The following is a 24,556-nucleotide window of genomic DNA, read 5'->3' as shown; positions in this document are numbered from 1 at the left end:
AATAAAATAATCTGAATACTAAGCGCAGTAATGGCTCTGTGCCAGAAATATGCCATTTTATTCACAATTCGTTTCAGTTCAAGTTCAAAATCACACACTCAGACTGTTCTGCGTAATTTCAGTCGTATGTCATTGTTACGAGTGTACATTATAATACGTAGGTGTAATATAGGTGTACAGAATGGGGTAAATCAGGGATTTAATACGATTAACTCGCTCGTTTAACTCTACTCCTGCGCGATAATATGATTATTCAGACGCGTATAGCTTGCATCGAGTCTCAACGTTTGCTCAATATTTACTTACGTTAACGGGAAAGGAAATGCTTGTTATACATCTATTGATTCGATCGCACAATGGTACTTGTACCTACTCGGTTGCTCCAACAGTGAAATGAGGATAGTAAAACTATTAATTAGAGTGTAATATTTGCGTGGCGGTGTGCCAGTGATGGCAAGGGCGACGACGGCGACGCAACTACAGCAATGCCCATATGATGCTCATACAACTCATGTACAGCGCGCCTCACAGCGGGACGACAACAGCACATAGTGTGATTATGTGCAAAATTTGGCAGACAGCGGTAACCACCGCTGGCATGTGTACGTCCGGATGAAACGCACTCGCGCTATAAAACCGCTCCGCCCGCGTCGCCAAGCTGTCTGAAGGCAAACCTGTGCATCAACAATTCTAATAAAGTATTTCCCCGGTTATTTATGGAAACCACATGCAAAATCGAGCCGTTTATTTTGCATTCTGGTTTCATTAAACTGGTTCGATCCTTGTTGACATACAATATGCTAAATAACGTCCGATCTGGTGCCTGTTAAGGTAATTAAAGTTATTATCTTGATACGCCATACATTACGTATATAATGGCGCATTATTAGCGAGATTCATACATTTTTATGGCAATATTAGCAATAATTAAAGTCGTATACAGTCGTAGTCGTAATAATCGCGGCACAGTAATTGGAAAAGCTCACGTACCGTACATAATCGCGAAACGTTTTACGGTGTAGCGGAAATGTAGTTCCGGACTTATAGGGTCGGTAAATTCACGTAACACAAACTGGAGAACTAGCTATGCAGGAAAGTTTAATGGCTATTATGAGCGAGGAGTTAGCCACATTCAAGTATCGATTATCCGATACGAGTATTGTCAAGCGAAACACTGGCCGGCTGTAGACGCATTAATCAAAGCCATTTATGCGTCATAGAGTAGTTACAGGTTAATCCGATTGAATGAAATATGAATAGCGGTTACGGCACCTCGGTCTATGAATTTGAAATGCCAATAAATTGAACTGGTAATACGTTACAGTGATGGGCCGAATCAGAATTCGTCATTGTGATGGTTTGATTTTAGGTAAGTAGGTGAGGTCAGATAACCAACCTACAGGATTATCATCATCATACTAATTTAAGAGCCATGCTCTTGTCGGTGTAGCATTCTCCATGCTACTTTTTTAAGGAAAAATAGGGCAGTGGTTTCCCTCTTGCCTTCCGCCCAAGCCAAGGATATCCGATGGTAAATGATTACCGTCGTCGAGAACTCCAGGGGCTTCGACAGCCTAGTGGAAATCAAATAATAGCCCTTTTTACGTAATCCAAATGTCCCAGTGAACTCATTCGATTGGGTACGATAAGAGTAGGGTATTTGCGGTCCCACCTTGGTAGATTAATAGTGTGGTAATGGAACAAATGTGCTCCGTCGGCCGGACATATCTCAAGTTCACGCTCCGGTTCACGACCCTGTGTTACTGTCATAATAAATCAAATAATATAAATAAGTAAGAAAGAAAAATCCTATGGTATTTACCAATATGTACTGTATACATAAATTACGCAGGCTCCTTTTATGTATTGGTTAAATTACTTTTTATAAAACCATATTAATTTTCTATGTCCATTAGGCCATTATGATTAACAAAGAAGACAGTATGATTATCAAATCATCATGAACATTTTAGTTCGCAAAAACCCTAAAACCAACACCGGCACATAAAGGATCAAAACTTCAATAAATAGGTTATGCTTATTCAATAAGGTTCGATAAAACCAGGGTATTTGGTCCCATATTCGGCACCTTAGATTAATAGTGGGGTTATGGAACAAATGTGCGCCATCAGCCGGACGTATCTGAAGTTCACGCTCCGGTTCCCGATCCTGTCTTCGGCAAACATTGTGTTCTCGTCCGCCCTCTAGATTTATTTTCCACAATCGTGAATTGTGTTCGGGAAATGGTCACTGAATTACACACGCTCCTGTAAACACATTTGTCATTGAACGCTGCTATATTGCTGTAATATGGAATAAAACGATCCAGTTTCGACTTTGCTTTTATTCATATTAAGATTGTTTCGAACTTACTTTTTTGACACGATTAGTCTTGTTCCTAAATTCCTAAATGCGTGCGTGCATTTGCATAACAAAATATAAAATGGTCCAGAAAAATCATAAACTTAATACAGGGCAACAGATACGAGAGAATTTGACAAACGACAACTTCACCTATCCATAGTCGTTTTTTTAAATAAAATGATCTTGTCATCAGATGCGGTCTACACGCAGACTTCACGGAGCTGACGGCATGCGTGGGCGGCGAACTGGACAGGCATGAAGGCTCCGCCGTGCACCGCCGGTACTTCTACATCACGCTGCTGCGGGAACCCGTTGCCAGGTGAGGGCCCATCTTTAATGGAAATCAAAATCCATTTATTCTTTCTTAAACCGTAACAGGAAGTACAGGAGAAAAAATCCACTAGAAAAATGATAAATAAAATGTAACTCTTTGCTATAAATTAACCTTTTCTGCGAAAATTGATAAGTTTATAATTTGAATGAACACCAAAGGCTTCTTATGATTCAGGAAAACAGTTTAGTTCAACACGTGCCGAGTTGCCAACGTGATATTTCCACTGAAACAGCCACTGAAATTCCCGTTAACATTATAAATTACGTTAATATATTTGCGCTCCTCTATTCCCCGTTAGAGTAGTTAAAGCTTGTTAGACCAACAGCAATCCCCCTTACAAATGGGATTTGTATTCGAGCCAAACTAAAATCACGTCACGAAACACGCCACTCTAATAGCAATATTAATAATACCACCGTACTCGTAACATCATTACTCTAAAAGCGACCCAAACTGTAAACGTTTAATATTTAATACGCGTCACACAAAGACGGAACACTGACGTTGCCGAATTTGTAAATCTTAAAAAACGGTGTCAAACTTAATTTCCTAGCCATTTGTAATTCTAAACCAATTTAGAAAAACAAAGCAGCAATCATGAAAAGAATATCAATTTGTGTTGGAGCACTCAGAGTTCCTGATTTGATTACGCGTGTTATTTGAGCATTCGCATTTTCAAACAAATTAAGAATTTGTGCCAACGTGATCTGAACCTTTCATTTACACTTCATTATTGAGTTTTAATGACGGAAGTAAAGTGAAATATTTTGTTGGCAGGTACTTGTCGGAGTACCGACACGTGAAACGCGGGGCCACGTGGAAAGGTTCCCGGCACTGGTGTCAAGGCCGCACCGCTTCAGGTAAACTCACATAAATCTAAATAATAAACCCCTCGACTTCCACCGTGACACCTTGCGCCGTGTCGCTAGTCCCCTGGCATTTGGCGTCACGAGCGTTCTTGGAGTTCGAGCCAGTTAGCCGGCCGAGGGAAGTCAGCCAGCCCAATAAGATCAAGCTGGCGCGAACACACAAACTTCTTTAAGTCTATTTAAAAGTTCGCAACATAAACCTAACTTTGTCCTTTCTTGGAAATGTCCGTAAATATTTGCTGTCTCTAGAAACTTAATAATTAGCTTCTTTCATTCTCATAATTAGCAACTGTCAAAGTTCGTAATAAGGGACAACTTTTACTAACTTTTGCACGCTATTGGTATCGATTAAAAAACACGTTAAATTAAGAACCGTGCTGAAACGTGATAACACAGAAATGCACGTTTAATAAAAAACATTACAGCCACTCTTGGGTCTAAGCCGTGATGAATAAGCGAATAAGAGATGGTATAAATATCCGATATCTATGCGATTCCGATCCCCTCTGATCCGTTGAATCCTAAGGCTGGAATTTATTACTGATTCTTTTAGTATTGATATCGTCGAACGCGGCCGATAGAAAGCAAAGATGCGTGACTGATCGATCGCCCCACTTGTAATTAAAACACCGGCTTAGTGGAATGAGGAAATTTCTTGCCGTTGTTTTTCTATTTAACTACTTCGCACTTGCGCCTCGATCGCGTGGTTATTTATTTCTTACACGATTTGCTACAGTCGAAGTTATTTAAAAAATTTACAGCTTAAGGTTTTGTAGCTCTACCATAAATAAAACCATGACGGAACATTTACACAGTTTGGTGTATTTATGCTGCTTCTAAAAATCCCAGGGAATGTTAACACCGTCATGGTCAACGGCAATAAAATATAAATACGTCGAACAAACGATTTTGTCTATTAAATTCACATAAAGAATATTTGTGTACTTTAGCGTCGGAGGTGCCTGCGTGTTACACGGGCGAGTCATGGCGGGGCGTGACGCTGGAAGAGTTCGCTTCATGTCCGTGGAACCTGGCCAACAACCGGCAGACGAGGATGTTGGCTGACCTAGCGCTGGTAGGGTGCTACAATGGCACCCTGCGGCACCGCAGCGCGGAGACTGAACGAGTGCTCCTGGCCTCGGCTAAGAGAAACCTCGCCGCGATGGCGTACTTCGGACTCACCGAGTTTCAGAAGGTTTATTCTTGTCATTGTAAATGTATTTTATTTTATATCTTATGACAGTGTATTATTCGGACCTGTCAAATCTTCAGGATAGGTATGCGGACCCTGTGAAAAACGGGATAATGCTAGGGAGATGATGACAGTGATACATCCACAGCTGAACTTGGCTGTTTTTGGATTCATTTGGGACATGTGCTTCATCTACTTTTCTGCATATCTATTTCCGCTCTTCTTTTTACTTTTTTTTCAACTACCAGTTGAGGTGCAGTTAACACTGTGATGTGATGTATAAAAAGCTCAGTAATCGAACAAAAAAATATTCAGCACTTAGACAAATCTTGTGTCAATATTCGTTTTTTAAAATGGCAGTAGAAACCCTAATACCTATAATTACTTCACTACGAATTAACGGGTATTAAATTGTGAGAAAATAACTGTTAGAAAATTAATTGCAATGATGATATTTATTGAATCAACTCAAGAATTCATCCGTAAAATAAATATCACGAGATACTGCGGTACAGCAATTTTAAACGTTGCCGGAGATAATCCATAACGAAAGCCTCACTGACTCATAAAAAAACGACATCTAAATGCAAATAGGATTAATGTTTTTTAAACATATTTCTCCAGTGTTGTCAGAGTGCCCTAAATATTTACAAGGACGTCTACTCTACACCATTTACTGTTTGTTGGTATTTGATTATACAATGCGCTAATCTCCTTTAGAATACAGTTATGTTAATCGGAATCTGATTATCTTCAAGGCGATTATGCAGGTAGAGAGGGCTAGGGGATTATGACACCCAGCAAACGTATACACTATGAGCACAGAGATTTGATATAATACGAAACAACGCTTTATGTACTTTGCTTTTAAACTTGTTTATAGAAGCCAAGCCTTCGGGTAATTTGACCAAAAACTATGTTTCATAGGGTTCGTTCGAGCAAAGTCAATATTAAAGTTTCTGTTTGTTTCCACTTATGTTTAATGTTAACGTCTGAATGCCGAACGGCCTCCGTGGTCCAAGGTTGAGCGTCCGAAGGGCCCGGGTTCGAATCCCGGTGGAGACATATCACAAAAATCACTTTATGATCCCTAGTTTGGTTAGGACATTACAAGCTGATCACCTGATTGTCCAAAAAAGTAAGATGATCCGTGCTTCGGAAGGCACGTCAAGCCGTTCGTCCCGGTATTACTTACTGATGTAAATAAGTAGTCGTTACATAAGCCATGTCAGGGGCCTTTAGCGTGAGGTTGGGAATTCACCTCACAACCCACACGATAGAAGAACGTCCAAATATATCGTTGTAAGTTTGTACTGAGCTCAGTTATAATCAGGATTAGTAGGGTAGCCATGCGAGTGCGATGTATTAGACATGCGGGCCTAATACGTAGCTTGGATGGAATAGACATTAGCAATTTCTATCCCCGTTCAGTGACCCACAGATAAGCACGCCCATTATTTGCACTTGAATCATTGTCCGCGTATCTGCATCGCCATTCGTCGCCGCACCGGCCGGCCGTTTTCTTTATTGTCCCTATGAATATTCATTGCTCATCTTCCATTTTCCACATTTGCGCATTGAACAATGTAAAGCAGTAGATTTGTATGGTAATGAAAGTGTTACACCTCACTCTGGAGTCGTTTGGGCCGCCGTTCCGCTAGTTCAGAGAAAATCGAAAAGGAATTGGGTTAGTAGTCGTCCCGGCGATCCAGTGGCGGTGTTGCAAAAATATGCGCGTCGCGAGTACAGTAACGCTAACTTTTTGAAAGCGAAGGTGGACGGAGGAGGAGGGCTTCGGTAAATTCAATCACGCTCTATTGACTAAAGATTGAAAAAGTTGAGAGCAGTTTAAGATGCCGCTACGTAGTTTGATTCTATATTATTTTTCATTTTCCTAAAGGAAATCAACTGTCATGATGAATCTCCATGCACGGCCAGAGACGAAAAAATAATTTGGGACAATCTTACCTCTTTTCAGTCGTAGAAATTCACTAAGGTAAAATGTACTTTGCACGTAGAATATAGGGATCACGGCCGCCAATTAGTATGTATAGACTTTGAAGTGGTGTGTGACAAGGCAGCTAATACCTACACTAAATTGGCCTGCCACGCGCATGGAACCTGGGTAAAATCCGTGACGGGGATAAAAGGGTCTTCCGCTAATTTCCGGCAGTAAATTACGTCGCGTCTCACACATTTATCCCATGCTTATCAGGCGCGGCGCTAGCTCAAGAGGAAAGGAAGGATTCCAAATAAAACTTATCGAGTTGAAAGCCCCTTGTTCTTTGTCACTTGGCGTAACACTGGATAAAGTAAACATAGTAGAATAGAATAAAATAGAATAAATCGACTGACAGTTAGCTTTACACCAATGATGGTGACGTCTACCTAGAATCTACCTAGATTTATATACTGGCTATGGAAGAGCGGGATCCACTGGGTAACACTATAGACGTAACGAAGATCAAATCGTCTGATGGGCGCCACATGTAGAGTTTACAATCCCGAACCTTATTTCTGATCGCGGGATTTCGGGTGACATGTTTGTGGCCACACGGGACGGAAGTTCCCACGACAGAGAAGATCCATAGTGTGTCTGACAGCCGTATTATCTCTGCTCAGATATCGCAGTACGTGTTCGAAGAGACGTTCAACCTACGGTTCGCAGTGCCGTTCACGCAACACAACGCGACGGTGTCAGGCGCAACGCTCGCCGCACTGTCGCCGGCGCAGGTCGCGCACATCAGGCGGCTCAACGCGCTCGATCTAGAACTCTACGAGTTTGCTAAGAACCTCATGTTTAAAAGGTAAGCCCGCTATTGTTATTTAATCACCCAAATGCTGCCTGGAAGAAATTACTACCTTAGCAATAAGGCCGCCTTTTGTACGTTTGTTTATTTTGTTTTTCTTTGTTATATGTTCCTTTAGTGCAATAACGAAATGTGTATTGTATTGTAAGATGCTTGATTAGTTTTTATAGCCTCCTTTAAAAATCCAAAAACTTTGACAGTTTGACTCATCATTTCTCCCTTCGTCGTCTTGGTATCTACCAATCGTTCTAAATGATCTCTGTCTATTTCTTTAGTTAGTTTTTCACTTTTGTTACAGTAAACTCGTCTTATTTTTTACTTTGTCTTGCCCATAACCAGATTCGAAGCGTTAAAAATGCGCGATTCCGACTTCGAATTCCGGTGGCGACATCTAGGCGAAGTGGCTCCCCGCAACGGGGTGACGGAGTTCGACTGGGACAGCAACTTAGAAGACGCCACCACGGAGAAGTACCGAGGCAAGTAACTCGCGCGCTCATCCAGCTGAGAACGAACCTATCACCTACCCTAGTGCGGACACCTAGTCATAAACAGTCGTATAAACTCCAAGCTGTAACAATAACCCCGTCTCTATCTCTCCTGTGGTACAGACAGGCAGAGGAAACGAGACAGCTTATCTGAAACAGTAAAGTTTATCTATCTCAATTATACGGTAGGATTACACCAGCCATAAAAGCTGACACGACATTAAACTTGACTTTAATTACAAGTGTACAAATAATACGTTTATTTGTCTCAAACGACAATTTTGTGGTTAGATGGACTTGTCTATAAATTATGTCTATAAAGCCTTAGTTGTTCATTTACCGCTCGCTCTCCGAATACTCAACAGCACTTAAATTTTGATAACATCCTAAAAGTTTTGTAATTCCAAGTTAATACAATTTTCACAGTTGGCAGCATGCGTGGCTGTCTACTTTAACGATAATGAAAATTTTAATTGTTGTTGGAGTGTGCGAAACGTAGCAATCCTGTATGCGCGCCGGCAGCTTTTTGAACCTGTTGAGTGAATCAAGTGGACGAGGACTCCACGTATTGTGCTATAAATCCATCCCTTGTAATTATATCTCTATATTTATATTAGTACATTAGTCTGTTGTTGAATGAATGTTGAAGTTTGATAGAAACAGGGTAGGCAATGCATCTAGGATGAACCCAACGAACTGTAGCTTAGGATGTGCCGTTCCACCAGTGAATCGTGACCACTAGGGGCGAAATATAATAAAAAAAGAAAACTTATTGCTCAAATATTTGGACGATAGTAATACGGTGTTGGCTTTTAATAATTATTTTTTACATAGCGATAGTTTCCTCACGATTCACTGATTGAACCATAATTTATTGGTAACTTGTATCATGCTATTGTACATATTGAATTATGTAACATACATAGTCACAAGTAGATATTATCAGAGTGTTTAACAATCAGTTGAAACCTGTTGAGACCGTTCACTCTTACACGTAGGCTAGAATAGAGAGACTAACAGAAATTATTTTAGTAAACGAAATGTTGTAACAAAGCCGCAGCTATTTGCTTTGGAAACAATTGGTGTAATATAAGAACAAGGAAATAATTCTCATTTAATTACCAAAGAACAAAATTGAGTGCTATACAAAACGTTTCAAGTTGGGCAAATCGATTTAAGTGTGTACATAGTCTTTACCAGAATGTAGTTCTTTATTTTAAGCGAATTGAGTGTATTGTGTTCTATGTGTTAATCAATGGTATGTGTTCGTAAGTGAATATATGTTGAAATCGGATTATTTTATACAAGATCGATTTATATACGTAACGTCGACATGGGCGATCTCTCAGTTGAAGTCGTAAAATTTAAAATAGTTGTTACATTTTGTACTAGCGTAAGTTGGAGTACTCTTTATTTGCCTTTATATTTTATAGAGCTAGTTATTCATAGTACAACGTTTACTTTTTTGTGTTTACGTTATGTACGGCGAATTGGAGAGTGTATCTAGTGAGCTCTTTAGTTTATATATAAGGTATTCTTCCTGAAGTTTTAACTTGATTTACTTTAGTAACAAATTTCGCGTTGCCTAAATTCAGAAATCCAATTTATAAATTGTCATTTAATACGATTACGCGAGCGCCAAGCCAATATCTCTGCGTAGCACGCTTATACGGGGACCGGAGCGTCCTAAAAGAATTTTATATCGAAATTGGGGATGTCGAAAAGTGTCAAATGATAATTTATGGAGGAAGGCGGGCCAGCTCGGACAGCAGCGCCATTTTGCGCCGGATAATGCCGTTTGACACAACGCGTCATTATGGACGTGTTTTTCTCGTACGGCTGAAAGCAATTTGACATAACAGCGCGAGGAAAACAAATTCCCGTGATGAGAAAACCCATATCAAACCCCTATTTGACGGCAGCAGGTAGAAGCAGCATTATATAACAAAAATATTGCGAATGAAACTCGCAGAATGTATTCATTTGGGGAATCTTTTTTCTTTGAGCATACCAACAAATAGCCGGCCGAATGCAACGCGTCCGGTTTAATATTCGGAAAACTATGTAACCCGGCTCGACCCCGGTAATTCCCAAGCGCCGCATGACAAATTAAACATTTTTCATTTAAACGGTGCGAATAATTCGTCAACTTATTCCTGTGTGAAACATTTCTGTCTGCGAGCGTAGCGTAGGCGGCGTACCACGTGCATTTGTTCAGTGCATTTTTGTAATAACTCCTTTCCGTCTCGATGCTCTTTGTGAATACAGGGAATGGGTTTTATTTATGAGGACCCTTTCATATGGACGCTCCCCGTTAGTGTTACGAGAACGTTTGGGTTCTTTCGCAATATTGTAAAATTGTTTACTGGATATATTGTACAAAACTTTGCCTTGTTTTTGCTAGCTTTGTAAACTTTTGTTTATAATGTTTATTTGCCTTCACGGCATCGAGACGAGAGTATTGCAGTGGAGTCTAATGAGTACGTGTAGGTAGATGTTCCTGGTGTTAGCGGGTGGCCTTGTGCCGTCTCTTGACAATAATTTCTCACTTCCATCGACACCTGTACTGTCGAGGCAACGCCAGTCGCGAATCACTTTTTCAAATAATCGTGTTTAATAAAAAAACCTTTTCAAATTTAACCATAAGGTCCAAAATAAAAATAATACCTGATGTATATAGTTTATAAACTAAATCAATTTTCAAAAAATCTAAATGAATTTATATCAAACTCGATTTTTTATAATCGCGACTGACGATGGCTTCCAGTGTTAGTTGTATTTAGATATCTTATTGTATTTAAAAGACATTTCTCTTTTCGTATTTTTATTATTTGCATTGTATTTTTACTTTACTGAATATTTTATGAAATCGACGCTATTATCTAATGTGTTTATAAGATCGGAAGTAATTTTAGTAGTAAGTGTAACTACGTTTTTTTTCTGTGTGAATTTAAGCCCTGTGATATGAAATTGCACCCTACTGTGTTTTTGTTCTAAACTTGGTCCTTAGTTACATACAAAGTTACAACATACTAAAGTAGAAATCATTTGAAATTCGAACGTCTCTATGTACTGCGGGGAGGGTCCTTCTTAACTTTACTTCTGTGCGAAATCAAACCTTGTAATCAATTTTATTTAGGTATACTTCGTTATTTACCTAGGCACTTTTGCCAAACATTTAAGCAGTTGCTCGTTCCGACAGAAACGATTGTTTTAGGTTACAGTTACACTACTATTTTGACCATTATCACGTACCACATACGTTTGCATATATCAATGCCACCTCTAGTAACTTTGCGTGTAACTACAGGACCGTACGAAATGCTGCATTTTACGCTTAGTTGTAAATAGAATTGGTGGAAGTTGTACAAGCGGTTGACATAATACAAGTTGTGTACGATAAACTTTGCGCATGTTAGGTGTCTTGTCGACTGCAGGCGATACGGCGAGTTACCTAACTCGCAAGGTGTACGAAGTTCTCGACATGTAGGCACTTTCGCGGGTCGAGATACCTTCATGTCTTTACCTTACTCCTAAGGCCTGTTTTCTGCGGGCAAATGCGAGTTTGGATAAGAAGCATTTTACATAAAATAGCATATATACATACACCGCTATATCGATTTAACAAGCGCTAGCTGTGATTGCGTGTGGGTTGTGAGGTGGATTACCAACCCCATCAACCCTGGTGTCCGGGTTACTATTGACCCGCCAAAGGCTCCTGACATGGCTCATGTAACGACCACTACATCAGTAAGTAGTAACCGGGACCAACGGCTTAACGTGCCTTCCGAAGCAAGGATCATCTTTCTTTCGGACAATCAGGTGATCAGCCTGTAATGTCCTATAACCAAACTAGGGATCACAAAGTGATTTTTGTGATGTGTCCCTACCGGGATTCGAACCCGGGACCCCCGGATCGTGAGCCCAACGCTCAAACCACTGGACCACGGATACCGCTAATAAAATAAATTGAAGTAATTAATGACGTGGACAGATTTATAATAAGATCGTTGACTCGGTAAAACGATCGTGGACTCGGGTTCTTACCGCGTTTGAATCAGGGATATGAGACTCCCGATATTTCGACACTGTAAAACATTTCGTTTTGTGCATATATCGGTCCCACGGGCTATGCTCCTGCGGCATCTCAATAATAAGTACTCTTTGGTTACTAGTATCGAATCTACGTTGAAGTTCAATTTAGTCTTAATGCATGTTGAACAAGAAAAATAAAAAATAATACCGCCTTATCGCCTGCATTCGCACAACCCGTAGTGGTTAGAGAACGTTGTGAACTTGGCATTACGGACTGACTTGCAGTAACTTGTATTGTGTTCACTTGTCTCACAATAAGCTAAGGGTGCATATGCCATACAACCAGTTAGCCATATAGCAGTGGAGACAGGAACAATAGTGCTGAATAACTTGACGAGAAAAGTATTGAACTACACGATATTTAAAGTCCTGGGAGGTTAAAAAGCATCGAAGCAATTCATCTAAAAAAACAATTTTGCTTTGGACATTTGCGCATATAAAAGTAAGTGCGCAATGCAAACAAATTGCAAACGAATTGCTTCGATATAGCCTTTTTAACCTCCCTTTCTTTAATGTAACTTAAATGTAATATCGTAGAAGTTATGCTACAGTCACGTGAATCTTGTGAATAGGGCTCTAAATATCGTATTGGTAAATACGTCCTTAAACTCAATGTACACAGAGGCGATAATGCAAGGTTTGCGGCACATTGTGGACACTCCATACAAAAATTTCATTCTTATCGTGTGCCGCGTAAGTGCGAGCGAGGCAGACAATTCGCGGGCTTCCTCTTAATCCTTAGCGGCTTACAGCCATTTAGACTAAAGTAATACCTAGAGCCTATAATCATCAATCCGCACTGGGCCCGCGTGAAGGCCCGATCTCCCTATCCATCCATAGGGAAGGCCCGTGCCCCAGCAGTGGGGACGTTAATGGGCTGATACCTAGAGGGGGTAAGGTAAATCTGTCTCGGTGCCCAATAGGAATTGTCCGAGCCCGGAACGCTCTCAATGCCGTCTCTGTGTGTAGCCAGCTTTAATATGCAAAATATATTGTAAAAACATTCTGAAAGTACATTAAGCATAGAGAAAAGTTAGTGTGTAATAATTTGTAAATAAACGTTTTTTTTTTTGCATGATAGTAAGTTGGTATCAAAGTCGTGGCCAGAACGTAGAATTGATCATTTCATGATATGCTCGATCATTTCATCTGGCCACGACATCAACACTGCCCTATTTTTCCTGTCGCCGTCTACATTCTAAACTAGACTATAGCTAGGTACATACTATTCTATATTAGCACGCCGTCGGTGCATACACGTTGTACCAAATTTAGTGTTTAGTTTTTTAAGTTCCCGACTGAACCAAAACATAGTACGTTATGTTTTTTTAACGAACACTGAGTAATAAAACAAACGAAACTATCCACCTCTTTTATTTTCCCTGTACAAACACGCTTACACGGCCTAAGGGCTTAGGCACACGACATTTTACTTGATGGGGAAACGTGTAAGTAATGTGAGGTATTAGATCTAATAATAAGGTATAACTATTTGAAGCCAAAGTGTTTAGAAACGAGTAGCAACAATAAAGTACTTACAAATAATAATATCATTAATACACGCAAAAAAAGTGTAAGTATTTATATTATTTTCATAAACACGTCCTGTGCACTTTAGAATACTGGAATATTGAAAATTACGAGCGCACACGAGCGAGACGCCTGTGGGTCATATACTTACAAGAATGTACCTGTAAATTTTCATAAAATAGCGCGTGTAATGTTAGCTAATACATGAACTCATTCCTCTTAGTCCTTTCTACCTGGAGACCACCAGACGTACGGCAGGTTATCGTCCATACTTGGTTGGTTGAGGAGCCGTGGTAGCCCAGTTGGTAGAACTCCTGCCTTTCACTTTGTGGTCACAGGTTCGAATCCAGCACAGGCCTAAGCCAGTGATTGTCGCATTTGTGTTCGAATTCACGTCTTGATCATAAATGATTATCATGTGCTCAGCGGTGAATGAAAACGTCGTGAGGAAGCCCACATTCCCGAGAAATGCATTTTCGGAGGTATGTGACCTGTGTAGGGCTGGTTTTCCCTTCGCAGATTGGAAGTTCAGACAGGCAATCGTTTCTGTAGAAAACCGGACCTGACAAATCTTCAGGTTAGGTAAGCGGACCTAGTGAAAAACGAGATTATGGTAGGGAGATGATGATGACTTGGTTGAGATGCCCAAAATTCGCACCAAGCGTTTTGCTTCATCGTTCATAATGCGTACGGCCCAGGAGTGGCATGCACTTCCGCTATCGATGTTTCCTTCAACTTATAACTTGAGTTTCTTTAAGGCAAGAATGAATAAATAGGTACAGGAGCAAAAGTTCAGTCAGTGAGCCCAGCGAATAATTTGTAAATAGTGGTGAAATTATGATACATTAGTTGTCATAAGTAATATAAAATGTATATTTTTGTAGGTGTTTTTAGGCTACCTCCATGTAACCAGGAGGTCTTAAGTGCAACCAGTTAATTTATTACTTTGCAAGAAACTTATTGGACTTTTGCAGCTTATCGTACCTTCTGGGTAAGCTCGTTCCACCGTCGTTACTTTCTTAACCTCTGTAAGAGGCAGAATGGTGTCAAGAGCAAATCCATTTGATTTAAAAAGAAAAAAACATTTCTCTTGGACGGTATCTAGTACCTACACCGCTTAGTGATACGTGCGATTATATCATGGTAAGTACCCTCAAGTTTATCTTTTTAATATAATCCCTTGGAATAAGGGCGCCTTGAAATTAGTTGGGTTCCTGCAGTGCTGCTGTCGCGCGACTGTCGCACTGTTTCGTAGATGCTTAGAAAGTGTGTCGTACTGGTAAGCTCAAATCTACTCAAACTCTTCTAGTGTGGGTTATGAAATCAATGACCGACTGATCCCTGGTGTCAGGGTTACTACCCACTCCTCGACTATTTTTAAGTCCCATGTGATGGGCCGCGAGCCGATTGCCATTAACCGGGCACAACTCCTGGAAACCACGTATCATATATCATATTTTTCGATGCGGACAGCAAAGGACGAACTGTCTGCTGTCGTCTGTTTGTTCAACTAATTATAATCTGAGAACCTTCAAGGCTAGAGTGCATAGGTAAGCGTGATCCACCTTAGACCACATCGTCACTTACCATCAGGGGCCTGTTTAATAAAACTTACAATTGTAAATTACAATGACAATTTGATGTACATTGCGGAGTGTGTGATCACGAATATTTTGCAGTTTCATATTAACTACGTAATGAACACCAAATTGTCGTTGTAATTTACAATTGTAAGTTTTATTAAACAGGCCCCAGGTGAGATAGTGGTAAAACGCGAGCCTAAGTATATTATTAAAAAAAAAAACAATTATCCAACCTTTTTCATACCTACCATACCATTGTCATACCTACGCAGGGATTTTAGTTACCTTTAGTTAGTTGCCTTTTTTGACGCGACTTATTGTAAATTTGCCGCAGATGGCATTATTAACTACTTGGCCGGACAAATGGGGAGCGCCGAGGGCGAGTTACCGTATACGAGTTATAGGTACCTACGGGAACTCGTACGATTTATATGACTATTTTATACGATTTGTAGAAATTACTCGAGCAAATCATGCTAAGGGTCTTATTAACGATGAAATATCTGGTAAGTAAAAGTGTGACGGAAATACCTAAAGGGCAATTAAGGCGAAGCACGCACAAGAGCTCATTGCGTTGCTCCTGTCGTTTCATAAGCACAGGAACTCAAGTAGACATGTTTTTCTATAACATGTCTCCTCATTAAGTGACGTATTTGAACTAAACGTTCATCGGCTTGAAAATACGCGTAGTATCTAAACTAGTTATATAGTAAGTAAATTAAAAATATCCGGAAGTCTACTACTTACTTACATCAGTAAGTAGTACCGGGATCAACGGCTTAACGTGCTTTTCAACGATTCGAACCCGGGACCTCCGGATCGTGAGCCCAACGCTCAACCACTGGACCACGGACACCGTTCGTATCGGAAAGTTATTTAGGTAAACTAAGTACCTAATTCGTGCAGTCAATAATGAATACATATCTCCTTCCTATTCCAATTATACAACTTATTTAAACAACGGACAAAGCAATATAAATTGTTTTAACTACTTCAATCATTCCTTACAACCCGAAAACGACCGATATTTCCCAGAAATTTTTCAAACAAACTCCTGACGATAATTTATGAGCACCCCGGCTAACAAAATGCCACTTTACATTCTCATAACGTAGACACGTATCATTCACTGGACCATTAGTCTGAATATGGTCATTGAGTGGTGCCGAGGGGAGACAGGGCCGTGCAGGAAGCTCAAATGGTCGAATTTGCATTTATGTCATTAGGCCACATCCGCCGGCGTCGTTGCACCCTCTCTGACGTCAGACTCTGATTGATGGCCGGCCAATCCAGCCCTCACTTGCGAAGTGTTCCCGTCAACGCGACTGCTTCCCACCTGTGAATCATGTGACAGTACTATTTCTAGCTATTTTAATATAAAACGCCTCTTTTGTTCAGTACAATTAACAGTTGTAATCGAACTATGACTGTTAATTGATGTTTACAACTGTTTCAATCATAACTGATTGTTAAGTCGATGGTGGTGGTGGGGGCACAAAGTGCGACAATAATTATAGGTGCTTAAAGCGCGCCTATTCATTACGTATAATTGGCTGGTATTGTTGATGGCAAGTACAATATATAACGTTGCAGCCGCCCAATTGCGTCAGTCGCTCCGTTGAATAAGAGTTATTGGCAAATATAGGGCACCTCGCAAGCGCAACACTCAATCTACGACCAATACTAGCAGTTGAATGCAACGGGATGGTACGATTGAATTGATGAATGGACAATTCAGTCGAGTGCGCGGCGCCGGCGAGCCAACGCATGCAAACTCAACTCGACTAAAAGACACACATCACTGTTTGGGTTTCATATCCTACGTTGAATAAACACATCGTTTCAAAGAATCGTACAAACCTCTAATTACTTTAGACCTAAGTACTTACAGCTATTTTGAGGAAATCGGAATGAACTGAAATTCGATCGCACCCCGCTCCGTCGATTACATCACAGGTCGCATAATAAAACGATCACGTTTCCTAGTAAAGTGTTGTTCGACGAGTCTTCGAATGCATTAGGATGCACCCGGGACAAACTCGTCTCCTGTTACTTAAAGCGGGGTTCTGTGGAAACGCACTCTTTGTAGACAACTCCTTTATTCTCAGAAACTCGGTATCTACACTCGTTTGTTTTTATAGAGGTCGATAAAACAATGAGCTTTAACATCCATAGGTAACATCGATGCGTGAATTCAGCGCACGTGCGAAAATTTGGTGGAAACGAATCATGTTTATCTATTAGTTAGCGCGCGTCGACGTGGAGCGAAGACTCTAAATCAAATCAAAATAATCTAACTTTCCCGGCCTAAAAGTTTGAACAATCTCGAAACAGTATACGAACTCATCAAAACGAGCTATTGTTTCGGGTAAATTGGAGGAATGGGGCGTTTAAGATGAAGGAGTTTTATTTCTGTGCGAATGAGCGATGTTGTTTCCAGAGACACTTACTGTTTAAGCGTTTGAAGTTGCACAAAGGGCGCGGGGACCTCGGGCACTCAGGATTCGGGAAAAAGCTTTTAACGTAAAGTTGCGTTTGAGGAACCCGCTCTTTGTCTCTCTGCTCCGTTTCTTGTAATCGCTATTGTGCCCCTTATCTCTCGCACCAGTTATCTTTCGGGAGCCACCAATTTATAGTTATTATGCGGGCCCGAGGCACAACAGTTATTGTGGCACGCCTTTGTTTCGTTGTTGATAAAGGCACTTTATCGAAACTGAAAGACCGTTCAACATAAGCTCGCTCCAATCAACTGCGAAGAGTAGGGTCCGGACACAGACGTTATATAGAATATTGGTTTAGTTCCGCTAGATTATATGATATTCTTACAAGGCTGTGTATTGTTTTACGAGGCTGTAAATATACGTTAACGTTTTATAAATTAAAATTTATGGGGCTCTACGAAGGGGTTAGAGTCATTAATCCCGTGCAGCGGTCTGCAGAACAAAAGGTTATTGTTTAGAGCGCGGAGGGCTATCGGGCCTAGCGAGTGGCAATGGCTCGTGAAACATGGATCTCGCTCACGACTCGCGCACATTAGGGTAAGGTGGTGCAGGAGTGCGCACTTAAAGTTCAATTAGTTCTAAAAATAAAACAAAAGCAATTAGGAAAATCAACTCTATTAAATATTATACAGTAACTAATAGACTATTATTTGGAATATATTATTTTCATCTATAATAATTATCTTTGGACGTATTTCAATTAAATCACAAAATGAGATTTGCGCACTCTTACACTCAGGTGTGTGTAAGAGTGCGCTATGAGACGGATAAGAGTGCGCAGTTTATTTGTCCACGCAAAAGGCACATATGTAAGCTCCTGCGCCTGTATACGCTGTACATTTTTCATGCCACCAGTTTTTGCATCCGGAGCACTCAATCTAGTCTTCATCAATAGGTTTTTTTATATATTACGTCGCACCCTCCACATTTCCACTTTTTTATTTTGGGAGCATTCTTAGGCTTTTTAGGCGTCTTAAAATCTAATCGAGGCTTTTTGGTTTTTTGTTCTACTTCTATCGGAAATGTAAGATCATATCTTCCTGATTTGATTGCAATTAAAGTTCTGAGCAACCTCTTTCTTAAAGTAGATACCGCAATTCCAAGAGATTTAGCAACCGATCTCTTACTTCACCTCCATTGACGCATTTACGAGCTTCTTCTTTCTAATAACGAAAGTGGACAATTTTGTCGGTCAGTTTTCCTTTATCTTCTGGTAATGCTGCAAGTCAATAAAAATTGCATAAAAATTAGAAATCACTAAAATATCCACCGTAGTGTAAGAGTACGCACGCGCCATCTTACACACCCTCGTAGTGCGCACTCTTACATTTTTTCTCAAATCGCAGTAATGACTTTACTAGCACCATCTCTGCGCAGCGATTATAATTATTTCTTTCGAGCGGCAAGTTGACAGGTTAGGTTGTTTAATAATTGTAATCAAATACTTGTAGTGGGTTGTTTTTTGAAACAATCACACATTGAAATAGTTGATATTTAACATAAAAAGCATTAAAAAACTTCGGGCTTACCTGAGAGACACAGTTTTCACTCAATCGCGATTATTTTTGGGGAGTGTAAACCGGCATAGTAGGTGTTCAAAACATGATTGAAATTAGCAGCAAATATCTTTCAGTTTTTGCACAGAGCCATATGCGCACTCTTATCGCCTGCGCACTCTTGCACCACCTTACCCTATCCCCGATGTAGGTTATTCAAATGAGCGTCTTCATTTCACTTTGTAAAACTCAGGGTGAATGTATCGCTTTGCATGTTACTATGGAACTACAGAGCTCGTGTCCCGGGAACGTGTAAAGACTCAGCAACACTTAGCGCACCCTCGAGGCGAATTATAACGCTCAAGTTTACGCAGACTCGTTTAGAACAGCTTACATTGTGAATGAACGCGCTCACGTCACGCGTCCAAGTTTTGTTCAAGTTAAAATGCATGTGAAGCAACGACCGGTGACTTGGATTTGCATTGCAAGAGGCAAAATGAGGATGAAGTTGAGTCATTAGCGTGCTGAAGTGGCCAGCGGTGGAACGTGACGTGTGCCTGTCGCCGCGGCTTAGAGCACCTGAGGACTCTCGCAGTTGTACTAAGCACGGAGAACGACTCTGCAGCTTCCGAACACTCCATTGTAACTTTCTTAGACGGCTCTGGCGTTTTCTATTGGTCTCACTTTTTTTTTTGTCCTAGTTCAACGTAGTATGTACTTCTGCCACAATTTGCTACTAAGTATCTACTGCTAGTACGTATTAGGTGAGTACGTTTATTCATTTAGTAGGTAGGTACCTAGTCATTAACAATCTTGCTTAGTAAAGTTTTACTTAACAGAACTTGTAGAATTAATACATCCGTAGCAGGGAGATAATGTATCAAGAGTAATAAACATAGATAACATCTGTGATTTGTAATTAGCCACATTCTAGTCGGAAGGTTAGTACATAATTATGACAGTGGAGGCATGCGACCTCCCAAGTGGCCACGCCTGACCCATGGGAGGGCCATCATTAACGTTTTCTATCTTTTAATGAAATTATTATAGTGAAACTCACCGAATGTGGATCTAATTTTGTTTTAATAGTTCTCATAACATCTCTATAATTCACAATCTTTTTCGTTGTCGGAATAATGCGTCTTGGACTAAAAATTGTGGCATTGTAATTTATACCGCAGTAAAGTATTATAAATTAACGATCTCGCCATTGAGATAGACTGAAATTAATAGCTTTTTATTTCATATCCGATGGTAGAACTATAAAAAATCTTGAGAGTAAATAACGGAAACCTTTTATGGCATTCGCTATCAGTATCGATATGTAAACGACGGTTCTCGTTTGTCTCGGCCAGTAAGGATACTTCAACGATGTCCGCGCCGGCGATTACAAAACGCTTTAAATAACAAACATAATGTTCTGAAGATTAGATACGCCGTACAAGAACGTAAAGATAAAACGAGGCTGGTGCAGCGCAGGCGCCGCGACCGGAGCGATATTTGTGTTTATTTATTATCATTGGAAGGCGCTGCAATCGACAATAAATTGTAAACAGGTGTTTATATTGGGATGCGAGATAGCAGTTCTAACATAGGCATAGGATATTCAGTGTGGACTTCCTATTAACATTTCCTCGTATCTTTGCTCAGACGGATGAGATGAGATGATGAAGAGTACAGGAAGAGGACTTACCGCTGTTAATGTTGTTCCTTCCATCCACTTACCTACTTCTTAATAAGGTAACCTCACGTACCTAGTCATATCGCACTTTAAGGTCACTATCACTAATTTAAGAGCCACGCTCTTGTCGGTGTAGCATTCTCCATACTTGTCTATCAAAGACCAATTCCTTCACCTCCTTTATAAGACACGACATTCGCCTTCTCTTTAATCTGTTCCATGTAAGCTCTTCTTGGTCTTCCCCTTCCTCTCTTTCCTTGTAGCTTCCCTCCTATGATGTTTTTGACCTCTCATATGCCGAGATACCAGACACAATAGATTTTACATTGTGTCTGGTCGAGATCCGCGTTCCGGCGTTTAAGGGGTTAATACATTCGTCGTGTCTTATTAAGTGTTCAAATATCTTGCCTCTTCTGTCCTCAATAACTCTCAATATTTGCCTCTTTTGCCTTACTCTTTCAGACCAACTTATTCTTTCCATCCTCCTCCAACACCACATTTCAAAGGCCTCAAGTCTCTCTCTATCTTCACACTTGACCTTTAAGATAAGTAGGTATCTAAATACCTCAGCAGGTAATGTTTTGTGGTTCCCTAAAAAAGCAAATGACGCTTATAAAATATAAGCGTCATTTGCACTTCTTCTAGACGAGTAGATTACAATACGCTGTCTCTATACGAGTTCCATGCCCTATTAGCTCTGTTTAAAGGAAATGTAAGTGGAAAGTTCACTGCGGTTAATTTGGTACCATGTACCGTACCTAAACGTACCATAATTCTCAACGGAACCGGGTAGGTCGAAGATCGGACAGTTTTATTGATATTGACAACTGCAAGGGAATTAATTAATTAGACTTATTACCATTAAGTGCCTTCTCAACATTTATTTAAATTGTATTTATAATTACTTTATCTTATTCGATAAGGAGTCTCTTAATAATCATTCTATAGATACATAATTCACGCCCGTAATCCCTAATGGGATGGGCAGAGCCACAAGTAATCAAAAACAACTTGCAGCCACTGTTGATACGAACTCCTAAAATTGATATATTCTAGGAGTTCGAAAGGTGGATGACCAACCTGATCAACCCTGGTGTCAGGATTATTATTGAGCAAACTAGGGACCTAAACAAACTAAGGATCACAAAGAGATTTTTGATTTGCCACACCGGTATTCGTACCCGGGACCTCCGGATCGTGAGCACAACGCTCAACCACTGGACCACGGAGGCCGTTAAAATTGATATGATGAACCTTGTTAAGGTGAGAAGGGATGTTATGGGTTGTTATGGGCCTGTTGCCCATAACAATGTTTATCATGTTAGAATTGTTAGAAAGGACACAATCCCGCTGTCGGATTTTACGACAAGCCCAGGAAAACAAACAGCTGAACGTGTTCTATGTTTTTTATTCAAGCACAGTATAGAAGAATAAGCAATCAATTTCAGGTATGCGGGTCATAGGGTAGTTAATCACTCTTTACTGCACAAATTGTGGCTCTGCCCATACCATTACGGGTTACGGTCGTGAGTTTATGTATGCTTGCATATATTTAAACAAGTTACTTAGAGAAGTTTTCCTGCACTACTGAGCAATAATTGATAAACATGTAAGTTCAGTTAATTTACTTAATTACTTGTTTAATAATTAGTGCTTTGGGATGTAGGTAGATATCAACAGTTTGTAACTAAGGTACTAAGCAGGTTGTAATAATAGTTCCAGTTAATTACCATAGTCATGCATATTGACACGACTCTGCCACATTGCTAAGTAAACAGACGCTGTGTATAAACGGCACTATACCAACATTATACAGGGTGTTAAAAACTTTGAGGGATGATTCAGACCTTGATTCTGAGTTGATATCAAGTGGAATTTTCCGTCGCAAAAGTATGGAACTCAAAATAATTAAATAAGAACACCAACATTTTCATGAATTTTCCGACAGGAAATGCCACTTGATATCAACTCAGAATCATGAAATTAATAAATAATGTATTTGTATGGCTATCTGGACGTACTTGTACGGGGTGTAGGTTTAAATGACATCGTAACGAATACTGATTCAGCTCATTATTCTGAGTTAATATCAAGTGATCCATCGCAAAAGTATAGAATTGAAAATAATTTCAAGCAATCCAAATAACATGAATATTGCGATGAAAAATTCCACTTGATATTAACTCGGAATCATGGTCTCAATCATTCCCCACAGTGTTCGTTACGATGCCACTAACATCCTGTATAAGTTCATAGCTTTATTGCCTGCTAGGGTGGACGGACAGCTTTCGTAATAAGCGAAACGGCACTTATTTGCCCGGCCAAGTAGTTAATGCCATATGCGCCAAATCTACAATAAGTCGCATGAAAAAAAATGGACATTGATAAGTATTTGCGTCTTGTGATGTTCCGTGCGAAGATTCTATGTGTATTTTAAGTACCTAATTATGAGAGATTTTTTGGCCGGATTGATAACGTAACATAAGCTCACGAGAATATCCCCAATTGGGCTAGTCAGAGGTACATCCATCGTAAGATGAACTGAGTACCCACGCGTCACCGAGCTGTCTGTTAGGCCAACGTTATAGGCGGTGAGCCGTATCGCCGTCTATAATGATCGAGCCAACTGTATTATTAGTGAAAAAATTTAAATTGCACTCAAAGGAAATGAATGCGGATTGATATCCAATCCAAATGATATAGTACTTGTGAGGAGCTCGGTGGCGCAGCGGTAAACGCGCTCGGTCTGCGATTGTTAATTGATATATATTGTGCCGGAAGTTAAGCAACTTTCGCAAAGGCCGGTTATAGGATGGGTGACCACAAAAAAAAGTTCATCTCAAGCTCTTCCGTGCTTCGGGACGTTAATGGGGCTGGTGATGAAGTTTTTGTTACTAACCCTATGGATCTTATGTTGTCCGAATAATCAATTTTTGAATTTGAATTGGTGCAAGTCCTTCGCCGGGGATCGAACCGGCGACGCGGCGGCGGTCCCCATTTGAGAAGCAACCTGGTATCACACAGGACGACAGCCGCATGACCAAAAACGTGATAGGTAAGTACCCTATATGTATACAATATACCAGTTTATGAACACGCCAACATCAATAGCGACGCCTGGTCACTTGAACTGTAAAGTTATACTTAAGTACTAAGAGTTACGAGTTTCAGTTTATGTGTCTGAATCATCCGAATAAGACACAATTTCCTAGCGCTTCGTCTTATGATATATCCGTCTTGTGACATTTTGATAACATATGCTCACGACTATATCCCAATTGGGGTAGTCAGAGGTACTTACATCTATCAGAAAATAAACTAAGTTAGACCAACTTGATAGGTGGTGAGCTGTATCGCCATCTATAATGGACGAGCAAACAGTGTTAGTGAAAACTGCACTTGAGATAAATTAATAAGTCATAATTAAAGCACATAATAACGGGTTCTTACCGCGTTTAAATGGGGATATGAGACTCCCGATATTTCGACACTGTTGCAAGTGCCATGATCATCGGGTAACTGATGAGATTGGAGTGGAGTAGGTAGATCCATAATTTTCTACGGGCAGACATATCTGTCTACCCTCTTTCTTTGCCGCTTGTTTATGTTTAGTTGC

At 40.2% G+C, this 24,556-nt stretch overlaps 1 protein-coding gene across 1 annotated transcript in view; it reads left to right on the top strand.

Moving 5' to 3' along the window:
• Window positions 1-13,512, top strand: part of LOC126381730 (heparan-sulfate 6-O-sulfotransferase 2) — a 54,330-nt gene extending 40,818 nt beyond the window's left edge. Inside the window, exons 4-8 of the mRNA XM_050031187.1 lie at window positions 2,558-2,683; window positions 3,476-3,558; window positions 4,518-4,762; window positions 7,382-7,566; window positions 7,909-13,512. Of these exons, the coding sequence (XP_049887144.1) occupies window positions 2,558-2,683; window positions 3,476-3,558; window positions 4,518-4,762; window positions 7,382-7,566; window positions 7,909-8,053 (784 nt within the window). The 3' untranslated portion in view covers window positions 8,054-13,512. The remainder of the gene's footprint in view (window positions 1-2,557; window positions 2,684-3,475; window positions 3,559-4,517; window positions 4,763-7,381; window positions 7,567-7,908) is intronic.
• Window positions 13,513-24,556: the final 11,044 nt, after the last annotated feature.

Source organism: Pectinophora gossypiella, chromosome 3 (genome assembly GCF_024362695.1).
Source record: "Pectinophora gossypiella chromosome 3, ilPecGoss1.1, whole genome shotgun sequence".
NCBI lineage: Eukaryota > Metazoa > Arthropoda > Insecta > Lepidoptera > Gelechiidae > Pectinophora > Pectinophora gossypiella.
This window is presented reverse-complemented; position numbering and strand designations above follow the sequence as displayed.